The 20,512-nt window shown below is 38.9% G+C and overlaps 1 protein-coding gene across 2 annotated transcripts; it reads left to right on the plus strand.

The window, feature by feature from the left end:
- The first annotated feature begins 7,583 nt into the window (after positions 1-7,583).
- LOC117596972 (E3 ubiquitin-protein ligase TRIM39) lies at positions 7,584-19,834 on the plus strand. Of its 2 annotated transcripts, none has more exons than XM_053233703.1 (7): positions 7,584-8,049; positions 9,782-10,344; positions 10,583-10,678; positions 10,819-11,052; positions 11,149-11,311; positions 11,447-11,482; positions 19,126-19,834. In XM_053233703.1, exons 1-7 carry the CDS (start codon positions 8,031-8,033, stop codon positions 19,671-19,673), a joined length of 1,659 nt encoding a protein of 552 aa, XP_053089678.1. In that variant the 5' UTR covers positions 7,584-8,030; the 3' UTR covers positions 19,674-19,834. The 2 variants fall into 2 exon arrangements, with proteins under 2 accessions (XP_053089678.1, XP_053089679.1); XM_053233704.1 differs by having other exon boundaries at positions 7,587-8,049; positions 9,788-10,344; positions 19,126-19,832.
- Positions 19,835-20,512: the final 678 nt, after the last annotated feature.

The raw sequence follows: 20,512 nt of genomic DNA on the forward strand, positions 1-20,512 counted from the left end.
TCTCTTCAGATATAATTGTGGCCTCAGCACCCGTGTCTATAACTGCATTAGTTGGCATGCCATCAACAGTCAGCAAGATCATTAAACTGGGCCCTCGACTCTCAGCTCTGCTTACATGTACAATGGATGGACTCTGCTCTGCATGCTCAGAGCGATTTTGACTTGGGGGCTCCATTGTGGTCACAGTATTTGCAGGGGGACTTGTAGATGGACTGGGGGACCGTGAGCAGTTTCTTTTGTAATGTCCCTCCTCCCCACACTGAAAACATGGCCCACTAACAGGTCTGGTGGGGCTGTTATTCTGCTGTCTATATCTGTTTGAAAGAAGTCTGAGCTGCGCATCCCCTTTCTGACTGGACTGCTATAGTGGAATTTGTCTGGTGGGCGGGTCTTACCGTAGAAGGGAGAGCAACAGAAGAGGGAGGAGGTAGACGGTCTATGGCTAGTTGGAGCTTATCAACTTTATCCATGAGTGCTTGCAACTGGTGCTGTGTAACGTAGCCCTGTGACTGCACTCTACGTGACTGCAAGGCCTGCGGCTCCTCATCAGAGTCCATGTCTAGATCAACCCAGGATACTCGACGTGTCCTCCCCCTCTGATCGAAGTCTCGCCGAAGTGTCGCCTTGAAGTTGTGTTTGTAGGATGAAACCAGCCGCTGTGCCTCATCCAGTGATACAGGGTCATGGTTCATAACTTCGTATGCCACCTTCTGGTTGCGCAGCCCTTTGAGAAAAGCGTCAGCAGCAATTTGCTCCCTGAGCTAGATGTCAACTCCAGGATAAGCCAAAATGACTAGCCTGTGAACCTTCTCAGCGAACTCTGAAACAGTTTCTTTAGACTGGCGCAGTTCCCCAAGTCTCCTCCGTGCTGTGGTGGGAGGCTCTTTTTGGCCAAATCGGAAAGCCAGCTGTTCTTTCAGCAGAAAGTAATCTTCACGTATGTGAAGCGCCCTTAGACATTCATGCAGTTTATCCACTCTCTCTAGTGCACTCCATCTGTAAATGACAGCTCTGCGCTCAACAAGAATGATAAAAGAGTCCCAATCATCCTTACCATCGCAAGTGTCAAGTTTAACTTTAGGTCCATCTGGAGCTCTACAGTGAGGGGCTGTGAGATGATGGGTGGGCGTCAAAACAGTGGAAGGTGGGTGCATGTGTGGGTCCAAGTTGAATGAGCCATTATAACGGCTGGGTCCCTGTGCACGGCTTCTGGGTCTCACATCAGGGCCAGGTGTCGAGGAAGTTGGACTAGCAGGGCTCCGTACATGTCTATCAATGACAGCAAGCTCAGCAGCAAAAAGTTGTTCAGCATCTGAAGGCCCTGTTGCATCTCTGTTTGTCACAAGGTTTCTATCTGGGGCAGATGAAAGTGTGGTAGTGTCGTCATGTGGGTGTGGACCACGTGTCACCTTGTTAGCATGGGGCTGCTGCGTGAGAGCTAACAAACAAGTCTCTGTTGCTTCCAGTCTTTGGAGCAGAGGTGAAATGGCATTTTGGAGTTGCTTATTTTGTTGTGACAGCACAGCCTGCAGCCAGTGTGGGGGGGTCTGGGGCAGGTGATGCTCCAAATGAGACTTCCGGATCAGATGAATCCATCTTGTATTATAATTGAGAAAGCATTCTTAATTTTCGTTGAGTTAAAGTTTTATTTATAATATTTATAATATTTATTTGTTAATATAGAAATATATTCTGCTCTGTGAGTTGTAATGTAACTTTTCAAGGCTGTTTCATAGTGCCTGTGAAACCTGGCAGGCAGCCAAATGCAGTGCTTGATTTAGCAGACTTCCAGTGCCACGTCTCTCTGCTGTGGGGAGGGGAATTCTGTGCTGCTTTTATCTCCGTGAAAGAACGGTTAATGCGACGAGTAAACGTGTCAATCAGTCTTTAATACTACTTCACAACGGCCTTTTGCAGATTATAATGTCCACAGCATCACAACGGATGTCCCAGCAGTTCATAACACTCACAATTCGCTGATGATTTTCTATCGCGCTCAACTTCTGACACCACTTGTTGTGCGCTCGTCTTTAATGTTAGTTTAGTGTCCGTGGAGGCGTAAAGAGAAGCACACAACAAAGATAATCCGTTGCAGGAACTTTATATGTAAAGCATAACTTTACATCAGCGGGGTTTATGCTCTTGCCCAGTGCTGATGGGTTTGACTACAACCATCCGCACCGGAGCCTGCGAGCATACTGACGCTAACATAAACAAACAGTGAACTAGTCCCCGTGTAATGACGTAACAGCATCTAATTGGACAATATAGAACTCATTGTTAGTACATATAAAATAACTATAACTCAACTTATATTTAATTAACTAACACTATAACACTATAATGTATAAGGACACAATAATGGCAAGAATAAATAGTATGTTTTAATTACTTATCAGGATCCTTTGTTAATTTTGATTAAACATGAAGATAACAGAGAGGACAAGGACATGACGGTGTGTATGAACCTACGACCCATGACCTATGTGCAGAGAGCGTCTGTTCAGTGCTTGTGATAGCAGTTTAAAAAAAGAAAACACTTTCATGACATTTCACAGTGTGTATGAATAACTATGAATTTATGAGTGCATGGGTGTGTAAATGATGAGCTCTTGTGTGTGTTTCTTTTAAATAACATCGGTTATTTAATTATAATAATTACATTGCTCATACACTTGACAGAGTGGACAATGACAGGGTGGACATTTCTAGATATTAGCATTGGTAGAATTAGAATTAGTAGATATTAGCATTAGCATAGCAGAAGTTAGCACTGGTGATGCATGTGGTTGACTTTCAGTCAGCAAAGGACTGAATTGTTCAATTGTGCATCATGCTGATGCTGTTTTAATATTGTAAAATTATATTAAGTAACTGAGTATTTTACCATGACAGGGTTTACATGGTACTTTTGACCACATCCAGCTACAAACACAATATGAGAATTGGGAGATAGAGTCTGCCTTATTTATTCTCTTTGTTCATGTTTTTTTTTTTTTTAATTTGTTGCTTCTGACTCTTTATTGGTTACAATCCATACTGTTTTTGGCATTGTTTTGTGTTTAATAAACCTCAAGCATTTGGAACCTTACTCTATCCCTCTGTCTCTTTGTTACATTGAGATACTTAACTGTGCATGCAACAGTTATCACTCCATCAAGTAAAAAACATGGTGGTTGTGATGTCACTGATGTCAAAGGTCAGGAGCTTAAAGATGTGCTTACACATGATGGAGTGGACTGCAATTTCATGGTCATGCGAAAACAGTCTTCAATATTATGATTTTAAAAAAAGTGCAACATAAATGGTAGAAAGATAAGAATTTTGAATTACTTTGTTTATGACAAAGCAATAAGGAGTTTCTTTCAATTTTGTGTTATTTACTCACTTATTACACTTATTGAAGATGATCAGGAAGCACCTGGGACGTGTCCAAATCCACTACATCCAGTCAGAAAACATATCCAAAATTTGTGATTCTGAATAACACTGAAAAAATGCAATATTTTTATTAAATCTGCGTGATTAGCCTGAGGACTCTAAAGGCACCTTATACTGATAATGACCCCTTAATTTACATTTCCAAGAAAAAGTATTTTTTACTCCTTACATTTTTATTTAGACCTTCAAAATACTCATTACAAATCTCGAGGTCTCGACTCTCATCCATCCAATGACTGGATGCTGTATATCAATCGAATGAGCTCAGTTTAACATCCAATTTATTTTAACAACCAATCATTTGCATTAATGTACAAAACACTATCAAGAGTGATGTTAATATTTCATCTGCTGTGACGTTTTCATGATACACAATGTAGTTTGTGCAATATCTGTGTGCGTCTGAAGATGGATAAGCTACAGGACTGCAGTGTTGGACTTGAGGATGAGCGCCCCTGGCCCTATCTCAGTAAAATATGTCTATATGCTCGTATAAAATATGGCATCTTCTTTGCCTCCCTGGAAGGCATGATCTCCATCTAATTTGAAAAAGCATGTTGAGTTAAGGTTCACTAATTTGCCAACATTTACTGGCTTTTTTTTTTTAACATTCACATGCTTTAAATGATTAAACTGAGTTCCCTGCCATCACCACTCCTACTGCTGTCTGACTTCCACCCAAAATATTGGAGGCTTTTTATTGAAGGATTGTAAAGGTCAGTTTATATGTTCCTTCCAATATCATAAAAGTTTTCAGTTCTGATCTGATTAATGTTGCCTCAAATGAAGGCTTTTTCTAGTTTTATCAGATAGCATAAGCTGATAATGGGTGCATTCCTACTTTTATGAGTTTTACAATATTGAAACATGAAACAGTGCAGTTCAGGGGTCTTACATGGAGACTGAAGTTCAGGTCAAACTGCAGGCCACCGTTCATCATTACTGCAGTCAGTAACTCTAACTCTGACTGCCTGTAACTGTAAGTTCATTTTAATGTTATGATTGATCTGTTTACAGAAACATATAATATGTTTTCAGATATGTGTGTGTTGAAGAGCACAGAGTGTTTTTCCACTCTAACATTCTTCCTCACTTCCTGTCAATTTCTTCTGAAAGAAATAGTGAATAAGAGGAAACTACACATAAACTGTATGCATGAAAATGATTAAAATATAATCTATGCTTAAAACAAATATTCAATGTTGAATTTCTATCTGCTAAAAAAAATTATTTCTTATATATTCTTATGTTTATATTTTATTTTTAAGGTTGATTATTTTTACAATAAAATCAAGAATTTTGAATGAATGAAGTGTGAAGTATTTTCTTTTTATTCGTCATACTGTCAGTGTATTTTTAACATGTTATGACTATAAAAGTCTTGTATTCCTCAGCTATATATTTATTAAAGAGGATTCATGATTTTAGCTTCATGTGTGGAGGTTGGTCTCCGGCATGTAAAATTTCACTGTTCATCAGTAACATGTAACATGTTAACATACTTTAAACCTCACGTATTTTTTTCGCAAATTAATATATAGTATAGTCTCTTCTTACAGCCATATTTACAGTATTTAAATACTTTAAACGGAAAGCCCCATCCTGTGATTGGCTGTCTTAAAGAGGAGGCGGGACAGAGAGACGAACCTGATGATCATTGGTATAGAGAAGGTCACGTGATAGTAGCTGAGGGCCTGCAGCAGGGAGAATGACGTGAATGCAGGAAATACCAAGTATTATTATTATTATTATTATTATTATTATTAAAGTAATTACAAGCTCCATGAATGTCTTTTGGTTACCAGAGGAAAGCTTCATTCACTGGAAAATGGGATGAAATGAGATTATATACACATAGGCCTACTCTCCTAAATGATACACTATTACCATGACACATATTTATGTGATAATAAATGATTATAATACTTTATGAGCTATGAATTATTTGTGCACTTTTTACACAGACCTAAACTACAAACTTACACAAACTGCACTAAGATAAAGTGAGGAACCGCCTCCATCTGAACTCAGTTCCCTGCGCCGTCAAAACGGAAGTGACATCACCCTAACGAAGTGAAAGCGGAAATCAGTTACAGTAGCTCCCATCGAGTATAAACTCTTCATTTTATACTAAATTCCTTTTATACTAGACTCTGAAATGACTTTAAATACAGACCATTCTCACACCCTGAAAAGAGGCAAGTAAAATAAAGGCATGTACTTCAGTGAATGGTTTATACAACCCCTGGCAAAAATTATGGAATCACCACACTTAGAGGATGTTCACCCAGCTTTTTTACTTTATAGCAAACAAACAAATCACAGATATGACACAAAAAAGCTTTTGTTCAATAGCTTAACATTCTGGTTTGTGAAATATACATAAAAAAAATTCAAGGACATTTTTTTTTATTAATGGCATGTCTTTTTCCAAATCAAGTAGAGGAAAAAAATTATGGAATCATCAACAAAAAAAACACAATTAATACTTTGTTGCTCCTCCTCTGGCTTTTATTCTTTGAGGCATAGACCTCACTAATGAAAAACAATATTCCCCATCAATCTGGTTCCAACTTTCTCGAATAGCAGTTGACAGATCAGCTTTGCAGGGTGGAGCCTTAACATGGACCAGTTTTTTTACTTTCCACCATAAATTTTCAATTGGATTGAGATCCGGACTGTTTGCTGGCCATGTCATTGAGTTGATATGCCTTTCCTGAAAAAAAGCTTTAAAACTGTTTGCTCTGTGGCAAGATGCATTGTCATCCTGAAAAATTATTTCATCATCACCAAACCTATTTTCTATGGATGGAATGAGAAAATGTCCAAAATTTCACTGTACAACTGTGCATTGACTGCTGAGGTAATGACTGCCATCTCCCCTGGTCCTTTACCTGACATGCAACCCAATATCAGAAATGAGTTGGGAAATTTGATTGGTTCAGGCAGTCATCTTTATATGTTTTGTTAGAACGGCACCAGACAAAAGTTCCAGCATCATCCTTGGCCAATGCAGATTCATGATTCATCACTGAATTTCACTTTCATCCTATCATCCACACTCCATGATTGCTTCTCCTTAGCCCACTGTAACCTTGTTTTCTTCTGTTTTGGTGTTAGTGCTGGTTTTCTTTTGGCTTTTCTATATATAAATCTCATTTCATTCAGCCGGTTTCTTACAGTTCTGTCACAAACATTGACTCTTGTTTCCGCCCATTTGTTTTTCATTTGTTTTGTTGTGCATTTTCTATTTTCAAGGCATAGTGCTTTGAGTTTTCTATCCTGATGCTTTGACATCTTCCTTAGTCTGCCTGTATATCTACCTTTCATAACCTTCCCATTAAGCTTATACTTGCAACAAATTTTAGACACAGCTGACTGGGAGCAACCAACCTCTTTGGCCACACTCCATGTTGAAATTCCTTGTTGAAGGAGTTTTATAATCCTTTCCATTGTTTCAACTGACAACTCTCTCATTGGAGCCATGTTTCCTTTCAATTAGCCAAGTCCAACAGCCCATTAAAGTGTGTAAGCACTCCCTTTTAACTGCTGACTTTAACTGCATTTTTAGACTTGTCCCAGTATTTGTTTTAGAAATGGAAAATAAAAATTGATTCCATAATTTTTTTCCTCTACTTGATTTGGAAAAAGACATGCCATTAATAAAAAAAAATGTCCTTGAATTTTTTTTATGTATATTTCACAAACCAGAATGTTAAGCTATTGAACAAAAGCTTTTTTGTGTCATATCTGTGATTTGTTTGTTTGCTATAAAGTAAAAAAGCTGGGTGAACATCCTCTAAGTGTGGTGATTCCATAATTTTTGCCAGGGGTTGTAGTTCAGAGGTTTTGTCAGTGTGTGATTTATCAGGATAAACTGCACATGTTAACAATGTCAGACAGAGACAGGGTCTCTAACACACTGCTGAAATACTGACACTCAAATACAAGCTGATTATAACAGTGTTTTAGAAAAAACTGCGTCTTTAATGATCAGTGATCAACTGAGACAGCAAAGCTGAAAAACAGGGTTAAAGGTTGCTGGGTTTTATTAACTGCTCAAAAGTGGAGAGTTGAACTGATTCCAGCATGAACACTTAAATCCAAGTTAAAATACGATTATACTTTATGCTTAATGACTAAATTTGCGCAGATGTGTGAGCTAATCTGAATTAACTGGATGAAAGGTGTAAGTGTGTGTGTGGTGTGTGTATTAGGAGTACAGAGGTGAGCACTGGGTGAAACATAAACACTTATACAAACATATCAGGAAGTGAGAAACTGTGAATGATACAGTTACTGAGCTGAGAGCTGTGAGAATGATCAGTGAAATTCTGTGTTTATTATAATCTAATGAAGATGAAGAATGTTTATGTTTGTTTTATAACACAGTCTAAATGCTTCCAGTGTCATTGCTTAGGTTTAACACTGCAGACAGGCATGCTGAGTCCAACACACTAATCAGTAACACCTCATACTGTTACATGTGTGAACTGAATGATGTGATTTCTTACTGAAAAGGTTAAAAACACAGGAGGAAGTAAACGACTGAATCTCCATCACAAACAAAAGACAGAAGAAGGAAGAGCATGGATGAACCACATTCATGTAAGTTATACAGCTCATACATTATTATTATTATTATTATTATTATTATTATTATTGTTGTTGTTGTTGTTGTTGTTGTTATGCAGCAGTAAGTTTCTGTTTCTATAGTAACAACTAATTCACAAGGGCTTGGTGGATGTGCTACATCATTTAATGAAGGATTGTCACTATTATAAATTTTGGCTGAAATTACTTGTTATAAAAATGAATGGTTTAATTGTCTTTTCTTTTGACTTTATGCCACTATTTTCATATAAGAATAACACTTGTGTAATAATGCACACATGTATTAGAAAGCCACTTATTGCATAATGTATACACGTTTGACTTTATTAGTTAAATATTTAAATATGTAATGAAATAATTCAATAATTAGATATGTAGGTAAAAGTGACAATAAATGAATAATACTGAATTAGAATTGGGGCATAAATAATTAAATGTAATTGAAAATGTTTTGTTTGCTATTTTTACATACGTAAATATTTATTTATTTTAGTGACACTGAATGCCATAAAAAGTGACATGAAATAAACCATGAAAACAAGCATCATGAAATACTCCCTGAAATCTGTCACTTTCATCAATAATTAATAAAGTGTGAAAAACCCTCCATATGTAACTAAAATAAATTTCTTTAGAAACTGAAAAGAGATAAAAATAATAACAAATATATAGAATCTGTTAATGAAATATACTCAGAAGTTACCTAATAATATACAATATTCTTTAGCAAAATCTGTAATTGAATAATGCACTATGGCTAAGCTTCAGCTAAATATTACTGTGTAATTCCACTAATTATAGTTACAAATAGTTTATCAATAGATGCCTTTAACAAAAAAAGATTGTTGTGATTAAATCTCATGTTTGCCGGTAATTTATGCATAACTGAATATATAGCTAAAAAACATATGATTGTGGAATGTAATTGTTAATTTATCAGCACAAATATCATGCTAAAATTGTTGTGATTAGCCTTTAATTTAATGATTGTTACAGGGTTAATTTAATGGAACCTTACAACACTTTTAAAGTTGAAAATGTATAATGTAACACAGAACAATGTATTACGATAAAAACAAAAAAAAAGGAAAATATAGAGTGATGTCCAAAGGTCTGAGACCACATTAAAAATCTGCGAATCTGCAAATGAACATGAAGTTTTTGAAATTTTTGCATATGTTCTACAACATTTAATTTAACTACAAACTGAAAAAAGTGTAATTTTTTAAAGAACAGTGTGTTATTGTTCAAGTGTTGCAGTGATACTGTATAAGAGGAATAATGAACTCAAGCATTTACAGTTTTATGTAAAATGATGATAATAATAATAATAATAATAATAATAAGCTCTGTGATGTTAACGCATTTTGTGTCATCACACCACCCTGTCACTGATTATTTTAATGCACATTGTTCTGTGTTTTGTCTCTTATGTAAGAGCTCCATTTGCAAAAAAAGGTCACTGAAAAATTCATGAATGTATTCTACAAAAATGATTTTACACAAACATTAAATGACACCCCAACAAATACCTTTAGACTTCAGCTGTAAGTGAGTTTAGAATAAAAAGCCTTTTCGTATCAGTACAGGAAAACATGTAGAAATTCTGCTCTGTGATTTTCACACCTGAACTACAGATGCAGTGTACTGTATAGAGACAAGGCTGAAACAAATTACAGTATTTCTACACTATTTATAAACAATGTGTAACTTTTTTTTCCATCAGTCCTAGTTGCTCGTAACTCCAGCAGTCTCCTGTCTGAAGAGCAGCTGCTGTGTTCGATCTGTCTGGATGTGTTCACTGATCCAGTCACCACTCCATGTGGACACAACTTCTGCAAGAGCTGCCTTACACAGTGCTGGGAGAAGAGTCAACACTGTCACTGTCCATTATGTAAAGACAAATTCACCAAGAGACCTGAACTGAAGATTAATACAACACTGAGAGAGGTTGCAGATCACTTCAAGAAGAAAAGTGGTCCTGACAAACCCGAGGTTCTTTGTGATGCCTGCACTGGAGAGAAGCTGAAGGCCCTGAAATCCTGTCTGGATTGTGTTCTGACTTTGTGTAAGTCTCATCTAGAGCCTCATAATCATGTTCCAAGACTTAAGAAACATAAACTAATAAACCCTGTGGAGAACCTGGAGGACTACATATGCCAGAAACATGACAGAGCTCTGGAGCTGTTCTGTAGAGATGATCAGACGTGTGTGTGTCAGTTCTGCACTGAAGGAGATCACAAGAATCACAACACTGTTCCTGTAGAGGAGGAGAGCAGAGAGAGAAAGGTGAGAAACACTGATTAACATCAACTTTGGACATCACTATACACAATGCAAATTAATTTACTGAGGGATAAATTAGATGGGAAGATTTTGAGTTCAAATTTTTCGAGCAATTCCAAATAAATAATTTATTAAATAAAAGAATTTATAAAGAAAGTCATGATAGACCCCTTTTAAATAAAATAGAGGGACAAAATTAATAAACATAAAGTCAGTTATTTATCTTCTGCTCTGTCCTTAGGCACAGCTGGGGAAAACACAGACAGATGTGCAGCAGATGATTCAGGACCGAATGAAGAAGATCCAAGAGATCAAACACTCAGTAGAGCTCAGTAAAGTGTGTAAAACATGACGTGAGATTATATCTGCTACACTCAGTGGTTTTATTTTTATTTTGTAGAAATGAACAAACTGCATTAAACTGTAGTTCACTATTCAGTGTTACATGATGAAAGTGAAAATGTGTTCCTCCTTTAGAGAAGCACAGAGAAAGAGAAAGCAGACAGTGTTGAAGTCTTCACTGCTCTGATTCGCTCCATTGAGAGAAGTCAGGCTGAGCTGCTCGAGGTGATGGAGGAGAAGCAGAAAGCAGCAGAGAGGCAGGCTGAAGGACTCATTAAAGAGCTGGAGCAGGAAATCACTGTGCTAAAGAGGAGAGACACTGAGCTGGAGCAGCTCTCACACACTGATGAGCATCTCCACCTCCTACAGGTCAGTGTTCCTCTCTCTGCTCCCTGGCAATGCAGAACATCACAGAACAACACTCACCATGCTGAGGGATTTCTCCTCTCTCCTGCTCTACTGTAGATTTACTCCTCCATGTGCAGCCCTCCACACACCAAGAACTGGACTGAGATCAGTATTAACACTGATCTGAGTGGGGACACTGTGAGGACAGCTCTGTCTCAGCTTCAGCAGACTCTGAATGAGAAACTCACTAAAACACTCAATGACAAGTTAAAGGAAACAGGTGAGAAACTTTCTTATTTGAATTTTCTAGACATATGCACATTTACTACATGTTCATATTTTTTTTTACTTTATCTCAATTCTATGGCAATAGAATTATCTGAAATCTAATGAAAGTAATGTTTTTTGTAATTAGTTTCCAGAGAACTGAAGAGGATTCAGCAGTATGCAGGTACAGTGAGATTTCTGATTTCCTCTCATATTAAAATATAAATATCAGCATTACACCACTGCATCATCAGACTTATTTTCATCTGTAGATCTCTCCAGCTAAAAGGAAGTCTTAAAGTGTCTCTCATTATCCTCCTCACTATAGCTCCCTATTACTGCTATGCACTAAAGCCCTTAAACCCTTTTCTACTTTAGAAAGACTGATCTTCTTCTTACATTTGACTAATAAAGTAATGCAGGAATCATGTATGTTTGGACAGAGATTAACTTTATTCTTTCTTTATTAACTTCATGAGTATAAAACACTTTGTCTTTCAAATGTGAATGTTGTTGTCGTGCTAGGCAAAAAAAGTCAGAGTTTTATAATCATGCAGTCAGAAAATGATTTTAAAAACATGCAGTGTCGCTATCATTGACTTTAGAGTCACGTGTTCTCTTCCAAACGCTAAAACTTACTTAGCGTGGTGTACCATTTTTGTCATTAAATGCCTCCCCTCTCTGCACACCACCCGCACACCGTGTCAGCGAGTCAAACTCTTACACATCTACGCGCTCGGAGCCGCCGCCTCTCTCTCACACACACACACACACACACACACACACGTGTGACTTTTTTAAAAAAAAATTTATTTTTTTTACTTTTTACAGTTCTTTACTTAAACAAGTCACATTATACATAAAATCATGGTGACTCAATAAATAATAAATAAATGCATATAAAAACCATTTCAATAATTTAGGTTAAATATAAGAGTGAATCGTTTAAATAGTCAGGATTAGTTTAGCTCTGGTGCAAAGCAGAGCTCTCCTTCTTCAGTGGAGCACAGAGATTTCTCACAACACCACACTGCCTCAAACATCATCAAATCATTCATACTCTTATAAAAATTAAAATCAGTCAAAATTCTTGATTTAACCAGTCTGAAGAAAATTCTTTTGGCATCACAGTCTGTGTTTTGTGCAATTTTGTTTTTTTCTGCTCAGGTATATTGCATTTACATTTATGGCATTTGGCAGACGCCCTTATCCAGAGCGACTTACAATTATCTCATTTATACAGCTGAGCAGTTGCGGCTTAAGGGCCTTGCCCTTAATCAGCTGGCACTTGAAAATCAACATAAAAAGACCTTAAGACGCTCCGTAAAAACACAAACAATGACTGTAACCTGGAGCAGTGAATAAAAGCATGAAAAACAGTTTCTCTCTGTGAACAAAAAGGACAGCCATAATAATATCAGAGTTTAAAATGGAGATAAGAGTTTACAGAGATAATACCATGTAAAATCCTCCACTGGAGGTCGGCAGCTTTTTTGGTTAATGGTGGTTTATACAGTGCCCTCCACTCTGGTTTAATATCATCATTAAAACCAAGAACACTTCGCCATGGGGTGTCTACCTGCTCACTCAGCTTTTTCTTATTTAAAACCTTAACACAGGCCCTGTAGAGCAGCTTCCCTGACACTGTTCCAAAGTTGATCTCCCCTTCGTCCCGGCACTCCAGAAGGGGACCTCCACACCCGTCAAGGTCAGGAGCGATGTTCAGCTGAGGAAAAGGTCCTTCCTCTGCAGGACCGGTCTCGGTGTTCTGGTAGTCCATGAGCTGAACACACTCCTCTGATGTTAGGGCGGACCTCCAGCAGTGTAGGAGCTGATTGACAAAATGCAGGGACCGTAGTCCCATACAAGCTGCCAGGTCCTCTGCCCGTGACAGGTCCGTCCCCGCAATGTTTAGCAGCTCCCGGAGCGTCATGATCCTTGAGGAGACAAGAGGCCTGGACAGTGCAGGGGTGGTCACAGACGCCCGCCGTGAATCAGGGGCTCCTCCAGCAGCCAGTGTAATGTTCTGCAGCCCTTGCTTTGTTTTTAAAATAGTTCCAGATTTTAAAATGTCCACGGTAAAAACTCGGTAATCCAGAAACGTCCAGCATTTTAGTGTCCATTAAAAACAAAGTTCTGTCCAGCCCCAGTCCTCCCAATGTGTGCAATAATCCATTGGCTGCTGCTCTCCACACTAAGTCTTTGGGTCCAGTGAGGAGTCTCTGGATAAACTGGAGACAAAAGGCTGCAACCCTGCTGGCTAACTGGATCAGCCCCTGCCCCCTTTCCTCTTTGGGCAGATGAAGGACACTCTGAGGAATCCAGTGTAGACCATCCCAGAAGAAGTCCACTAGCAGAGCCTGGATGTTTGCCAGCATGTTTGGCGGCAGATCCACGCATGCCGGCTTGGCCAGAGGGACGACGCTGCCAGGTTGTTGATCACCAGCATTCGTCCCCTGTAGGACATCCTTGGGACCAGCCGCTTCCACCTGCTCAGTCTGCCTTTCATGTGCTCTACAGTGCCCTCCCAGTTTTTATTTAAAAACCCATTGTTTCCCAGGTAGACACCCAAGTACTTAAAACCACCTTTTTTCCACACTAGGCCTCCTGGTAGTGAAGGCTGCCTACCTCCCCATTCCCCAACTAAAATGGCTTCACTTTTTCCCCAGTTTACCTTAGCAGAAGATAAAACCTGAAAGTCATTTAAAATATCAATTAAAATGTTTACATCCTGCCGTGAGCCCATCATTACCACCAGGTCATCTGCATACGCTGACATACATAGTGAAGCATTGGCGTGTGGAATGTTAAAACCAGAAAGATGACTTCTCAGCTTACATAAAAGAGCTTCAATCGCTAATGTGTAAAGCATGCCTGACAGAGAACAGCCTTGTCTGATACCTCTGTACACTCTAAAAGGAGCACATAAACAACCATTAACCTTCAGTACACTCTCAATTTCACTGTACAACACCTTGATCATGGCTATAAAACCTGGGTTGAACCCAAAGGCTTCCAGCACCTTCCATAAGTATTCACGAATGTCACGAATTAAATATACATTATCAAATATAGACCAGGCACACAGTACGACTGGTCATGGTGAGTGATCTGCTCCATAACCTTAGTCAGTCTAGAGGCTAATGCTTTTGAGAGCAGCTTACTGTCAGTGCATAGTAGTGACACCGGGCGCCAGTTCTTCAGGTGTGTAAGGTCTCCCTTTTTTGGCAGCAGGGTCAGGACGGCCCTCCCGCAGCTCAATGGAAGCTGACCACGCTATCCCGTAGGACATCCAGCACGTCCTGCCCTATAACTGCCCAGAAGGCCTTGTAGAATTCGACAGGGAGACCATCTATACCTGGCGCCCGTCCGTTCTCCATGCATTGGAGAGCTTTGTGGAGTTCTGCCAGCGTCAACTCTCTGTCCAGCTTCCTGGCTGCTTGCTCTGAGAGCTTTGGCAGGTTCTTGAGAAAGCTCTCCTCCACTATCGGTGCCCCTGACCGCTCACTGCTATATAGCTTCGAGTAGAAGCTGACTGTCTGCTTGCGAATTTCAGTGGGCTCTGATAAGAGATCCCCTGATTCTGTTCACCCAGCATGTATGAATCTTTTCTGTCCATTCTTTTGCTCTAAACTGAAGAAGAACTTAGAAGGAGCATTCATCTCAGTCATGCTTTTAAAGCATGAGCGGACCAGCGCCCCCTGTGCTGTAATGCGTAACAGGTCATTCTTTTTGGCTTTTTTACTTTTCAGGGCTTCAGTGTGCCCTCGATTTCCTGTGGCCTGTGGAGTTCCACTATTTCTATCTCCAGAGCTTTCAGAGATCTAATGATGTCTCTTGTGACATTGAGAGTGTACTGTTGACAGAATACTTTTATTTGAGATTTAGTCATATCCCACCATTCTTGTAAAGAGCTAAAAGCTGCCTTCTCAGATTTAAAACAATTCCATAAATAAATAAAACACTCTCTAAAATTAGCGCCTTCTAAAAGTGCAGTGTTAAAATGCCAGTAGGCACTCTTAGGCTTTACTTTTTTAGTAGTGCACTGTAGCATACTGTGATCAGAGATGCCTACTGGAACAATAAAACACTTTGTAAAAAACATCAGTCGATGCTTAAAACCATAAAACCGGTCCAATCTCGCCAAGGAGAGTGTATTATCTATGGAGTGCGCCCATGTGTACTGTCTCTGTATTTTGTTTCTCCATATATCGCTCAGCTCGTGGGCCTCCATCATCTCCAACAGGCGCTTACGGGAAGCCATGTGAGGGTCTGTGTGATTCTGATCTAAATTATCTGCTGTACAGTTAAAATCTCCACCCAAAATTAAAATATCAGCAGTGTTTCAGTTAGCAATCACGCTGTTCAGCTTATCTAAAAAGCCCATTCTCTCCACTGCGCTGGTGGGAGTGTACACACAGATAAAAACAAAAACCTCATTCTCATACAAAGCTTTCACTTTTAAAAGCCTCCCATTTAAAATCTCTTCTACTGAATAAGAACATGGAATAAAATTGTGAGCAAAGAGAAAGGCTACTCCTCCACTTAGTGATGTGTTGTGACTTAAAATTGCCAACCCGTCCCACTCCTTCACCCAATCAGCAGTATTGCTGACATCACTGTGGGTTTCCTGCAGCATCACAACATCTATCCGCTTCTGCTTCACAAGTTCATAGAGCTTAACTCTCTTATTGTACTCTCTTGCTCCATTAACATTCAAACTCGCCACATGAATCCCATTCATTAAAAAGTATAGATAAAATAAACAGAGGGTAAAAACCTCTCTATCATAAGACACACCACACATTCTACAAATCGTCATCAGAGTTTTCCTTGTTCACTTTAGTTTCCTTAAGCGATAGACTTCCACATCAATAAAAGCACCTTCTCTTCTGAAATGTTTAACATCATGAATAAACTGTTTTCAGACTGGGAAAAACTCCTCAATTACAACATTTTTTTGCCACTTGGTGCTTCTCAAAACTTCTTTTATTTCCTCAGGACGGTAAACAACGCTTAGCTGTTCCTCTTGCAAGCCAAGACTGTACACAGAATCTGACAAACAGTCCTCACTGTCTGACTCCCTATCATCTGTTTTGGTTTCTTTCTTTGCTTGCTTTTTTCCATGTCCCTTACCTTGTTTCTTTCTCTTAATTGGCACTTTAAAAGTGGACTTGCACTTCGTCTCCACGTCTCCCCCATCCCCCTGCAGTCGTGTAGTGTCCGGTGCTTCCAAGCGACAGCTCTGCACCCATGTGCCTGCCTCTGCCAGCGCAGGCAGCTCCAGCACTGCACCAGAATCCACTGAGCAGGGCCTCTCCAGGTCCGGTTCAGCCAAGCAGGGCTTCTCCTGGTCTGGTTCAGCCTCTCTGGGCCTCACTGTGACCAGTTCAGCCGAGTAGGACCTTACCAGGGCCGGTTGGGCTGTGCAGGGCTTTTCTGGGGTTGTTGTAGCTCCAGTGGGCTTCTGGGCTGCAGGCTGGGCTTGGGGCTCACTCTCCTTCAGCTCTAGTGCAGCAGCCACTCCGGGGCTTTCAGCAGCCGGCCGAACTGCAGCCGCAGAGGGAACGACCACAGCAGGCTCAGCTGCTTCTTGCCCCGGCCGCTCAGAAACACCAGGGTCACTTTGCCTCTCAAGACAGGCTCGAACAAGATGCCCTGCTTTACCACATTTGAAACATTTTGTCGGCATCTGAAGATACAAAGAAGTTCTAATCAAAACCGTCAACACTGGATTTAAAAACTCTTCTGTACCTTCTTTAAAAACCATAAAAACCATTCTCCTAAAAGACACCAGGTGCTTAACAAGTGAGGACTTACAGCCAAGGGGGATTCTCTTAATGGGGGAGACCAGTCGCCCATACCTCGAAAGCTCTTTAGTAATCATTTCATCAGAAATAAAAGGAGGGACATTAGACAGTATAACCTTCTTTGCTGGGGAACTTAACGGGGAAACCAGTTTGAGTTCATTGTTTATCACTAAACCATGCCGAGTCAGTTTGCTTACTTTGTCAACGTCATTCAAAAAAACACAACAATAGCACTGTTCATGCAGGAGGCAGCGACAATATTTTCGTGCCCCACCACATCTCCAATCGCTAACACACACTGCTCAACACTCGCCCCGCACACACACACACACACACACGCACACAACTTTCAAACTGCCGCGTATTCGGATTCGCCATGATCCTCCAACACGCTACTCACACACACACACACACCGAATGATGATAATGAATCCGAGATGTTTAAACGGAAAAAAATTGCAATAAATGCCGAAAAAAGTGGCGCATGCGCAGAGAGAGAGAGAGAAAGAGAGAGAGAGATGAATCATTTATGAATCATTTATTTATGGTTTGATATTTATAAGAAAAAGAAGAAGAACATCTTTTAAATGATGTTTTTATTAAAATTATTTTTATTTGGCTTAATGCTTTATAGCACTACTTTTATTTTGGTGTGAGTTTGAAATTGTCTGCCTTTCTGTTTCCTTATCGAAATTTTCTCATGAAGCGAGAAATGCTGTGTCCGTGTGTGGAAGTAAAAAATGACATGAAGAATTGAATTAAAAAAAAACAAATTGGAATTTTAAAAGCCATTGAATTCTTAATATTGAAAATTAAAGACCATTACATTCATAATATTGAAATATATACAAGGCTGAAAACGAGACATCTGTGTTTATTTAATTTAAATTAACATCCTTGAAATTCAAGTTATCTCTTTCTTTCAGTGTTCAGAGATTTATATTTTAAAATTCATGTTTTCACAAAGAAATCCAGTATCTATATTCAAATATATTTTTTCAGTGTTCACAAATTCAGATTGAATAATTCAGTTTTCAGATATTCAGAAATCTGTATTCAGGTTGCTAATTTCAGAGCTCAAATTCAACCAATCAAATTCAGGCTGCTAAATTCAACACGAAAAAAACCTCAAGTTTAACATCCGGGTTATTCAGGGCTAGGCAAAGGCAATCGAGCCTGGAGCGTGTTGTACCATTTTGCATCTCCTGTCATTAAATGCTTCCCCCTCTCGGGAGCGCGCGCCTGCATCACTATAGCAACAGAACAGTGAGAAGGCAATCATGGATTTGAATCAGATTAATAAAGAAATGTGTCTTATGAGTAAACCTTTGAGTAAATCACTGTTCTTTACTCTTCACTGTTCAGCTTTATGATCTGATTGAATTCAGCTTCACTTGTAAAAATGAAAGATTATAAATGTTAGTAAAACATTGTGTGGAAATAATGTATTATTCTGAAAGAATGATTTGTTCCACCATGTATGTGGAAAAGTGATGAGTATAAAACTCTTTGCCTCTCAGAGGTGAATGTTGTTGTTGTGCTGGACAAAGAAGTCTAAGACATTTATAATCATGGAGTTAGAAAAGAATTGAAAAATGCAGTTTGTCTCCATCATGGACTTTAGAGTCTCGTGTTCTCTTCCAAAAGCTAAAACTTACCAGATATTTATCACTAGAGACACTCGCTCAACTGATTTTGTCCATTCAAGTTCTTCCTCAAATGTTTTTCTCTCATGTTCTGTGACTCTTTCTCTGTTTTTCCTGAAGAACAAAAATTACAAACACAAATAAATCACTAAAGTAAAGTTTCAGAAAGAAAACATTTTATATTTCTCATCTTTGACAGACTCCTACCATAAACTGTACAAGTTTTCTCTTTTTACAAGAGATCATTTAAAAATGTTTCATTATTTAATCTTCTACAAATCCTCTTATAAATCCTAATGAATATGATCCACTGGATGATGATTTAATCTTTTTTACCTGCGTACTCATCACACACTGTGTGTTTCTCTCAGTGGATGTGACTCTGGATCCTGATACAGCAAATCCATATCTCATCCTGTCTGCTGATGGAAAACAAGTGACACACGGAGACACAAGACAGGATCTCCCTGATATACCACAGAGGTTTAATGAATGTATCTGTGTTGTGGGAAAGCAGAGTTTCTCCTCAGGGAGATTTTATTATGAGGTGCAGGTCAGAGGCAAAACTGAGTGGGATCTCGGAGTCGCCACAGAGTCCATTAACAGGAAGAAGGTGAATAATCTGAAACCTCAGGATGGATTCTGGACTGTGAGACTGAGGGATGAGAATCAGTATAAGGCTTGTGCTGGTCCCGCCGTCCCCCTCACACTGAGAGAGAAGGTGGAGAAGGTGGGGGTGTTTGTGGATTATGAGGAGGGTCTGGTCTCCTTTTATGATGTGGAGTCCAGCTCTCATATCTACTCTTTCACTGCTCAGTCTTTCACTGAGAAACTCTATCCATACTTCAGTCCTTGTTTAAATGAAGGAGGTAAAAATTCAGCACCACTGATCATCTCTCCTGTATTTAACACTGAATGAATTTTCACCTCACACATTTAATCATCTATTAAATGGTGAGAATAAAAAGAAATATTTTACTTTTTTGGTGAATTTTAGAAATACATATTCCCTTTTAAAGTGCTGTACAGTTTATTTTAATACTTGGGGTTTGTTTTTAATTTTAATCCTACAGTCTGTTTTTTACACATTATGGTTGTGGAACTTTGTCATTACAAATCAAATATTAATAAAGATCATTTACAGTTCACACTGAGTTTTACTGCAGAATTGAATCTGATCAATAAAATGGATTAAGTTCAGCTGCTGATGTCTGTGTAGATACAACCGAACAAAACTGTTTCTCCTTCAGACTCCATCAAACACAAATACAATCAAATTCAGCTTTTATTTAGAAATAAAAATGTCAGGGTTATGCTGTTCTTTAAAAAAAAAGAAAGAAATGAAATGAATGAATAAGTGAATCCTCTATCTGTGGTGTTTTACATCAGTAAATGTTCTTATCCGAAATGAAAACAATTTTTTAAACGTAGGATGACAGAGGGAGCCTCATTAATATTCATGAGGAAGCGCTACCTTATTGGTCAGTGACACGTTTCGGCTCTGACGTTTCATGTTGCTGCACGCGACCGTTTTGTGGCTGCTGTGAAAAGTCATGGTGAGGAGATTACACTGACTAGTGCAAGAACCAGGATTAACCACCCGGAAATACACCTTTTATTTTAGTTTCTGTTTGAAAAGCCAGCTAGCTATGCAGTAAAGTGACATTTTCCTTCTGCTTTCATCAATATTTCAGTCCCGCTGTGGTTTTATGGAGTAGGTTTGCCACACTGAAATGAAAAGGAGAATGTCATTATGTG

This window comes from Pangasianodon hypophthalmus, chromosome 4 (genome assembly GCF_027358585.1).
Source record: "Pangasianodon hypophthalmus isolate fPanHyp1 chromosome 4, fPanHyp1.pri, whole genome shotgun sequence".
NCBI lineage: Eukaryota > Metazoa > Chordata > Actinopteri > Siluriformes > Pangasiidae > Pangasianodon > Pangasianodon hypophthalmus.

Bases quoted from the DNA above. Each gene is read 5' to 3' on its own strand.
- LOC117596972 (XM_053233703.1), top strand. The intron at 11,053-11,148 runs GTCAGTGTTCCT...GCTCTACTGTAG, and splicing joins AGCATCTCCACCTCCTACAG to ATTTACTCCTCCATGTGCAG. The intron at 11,312-11,446 runs GTGAGAAACTTT...TTTTGTAATTAG, and splicing joins TGACAAGTTAAAGGAAACAG to TTTCCAGAGAACTGAAGAGG.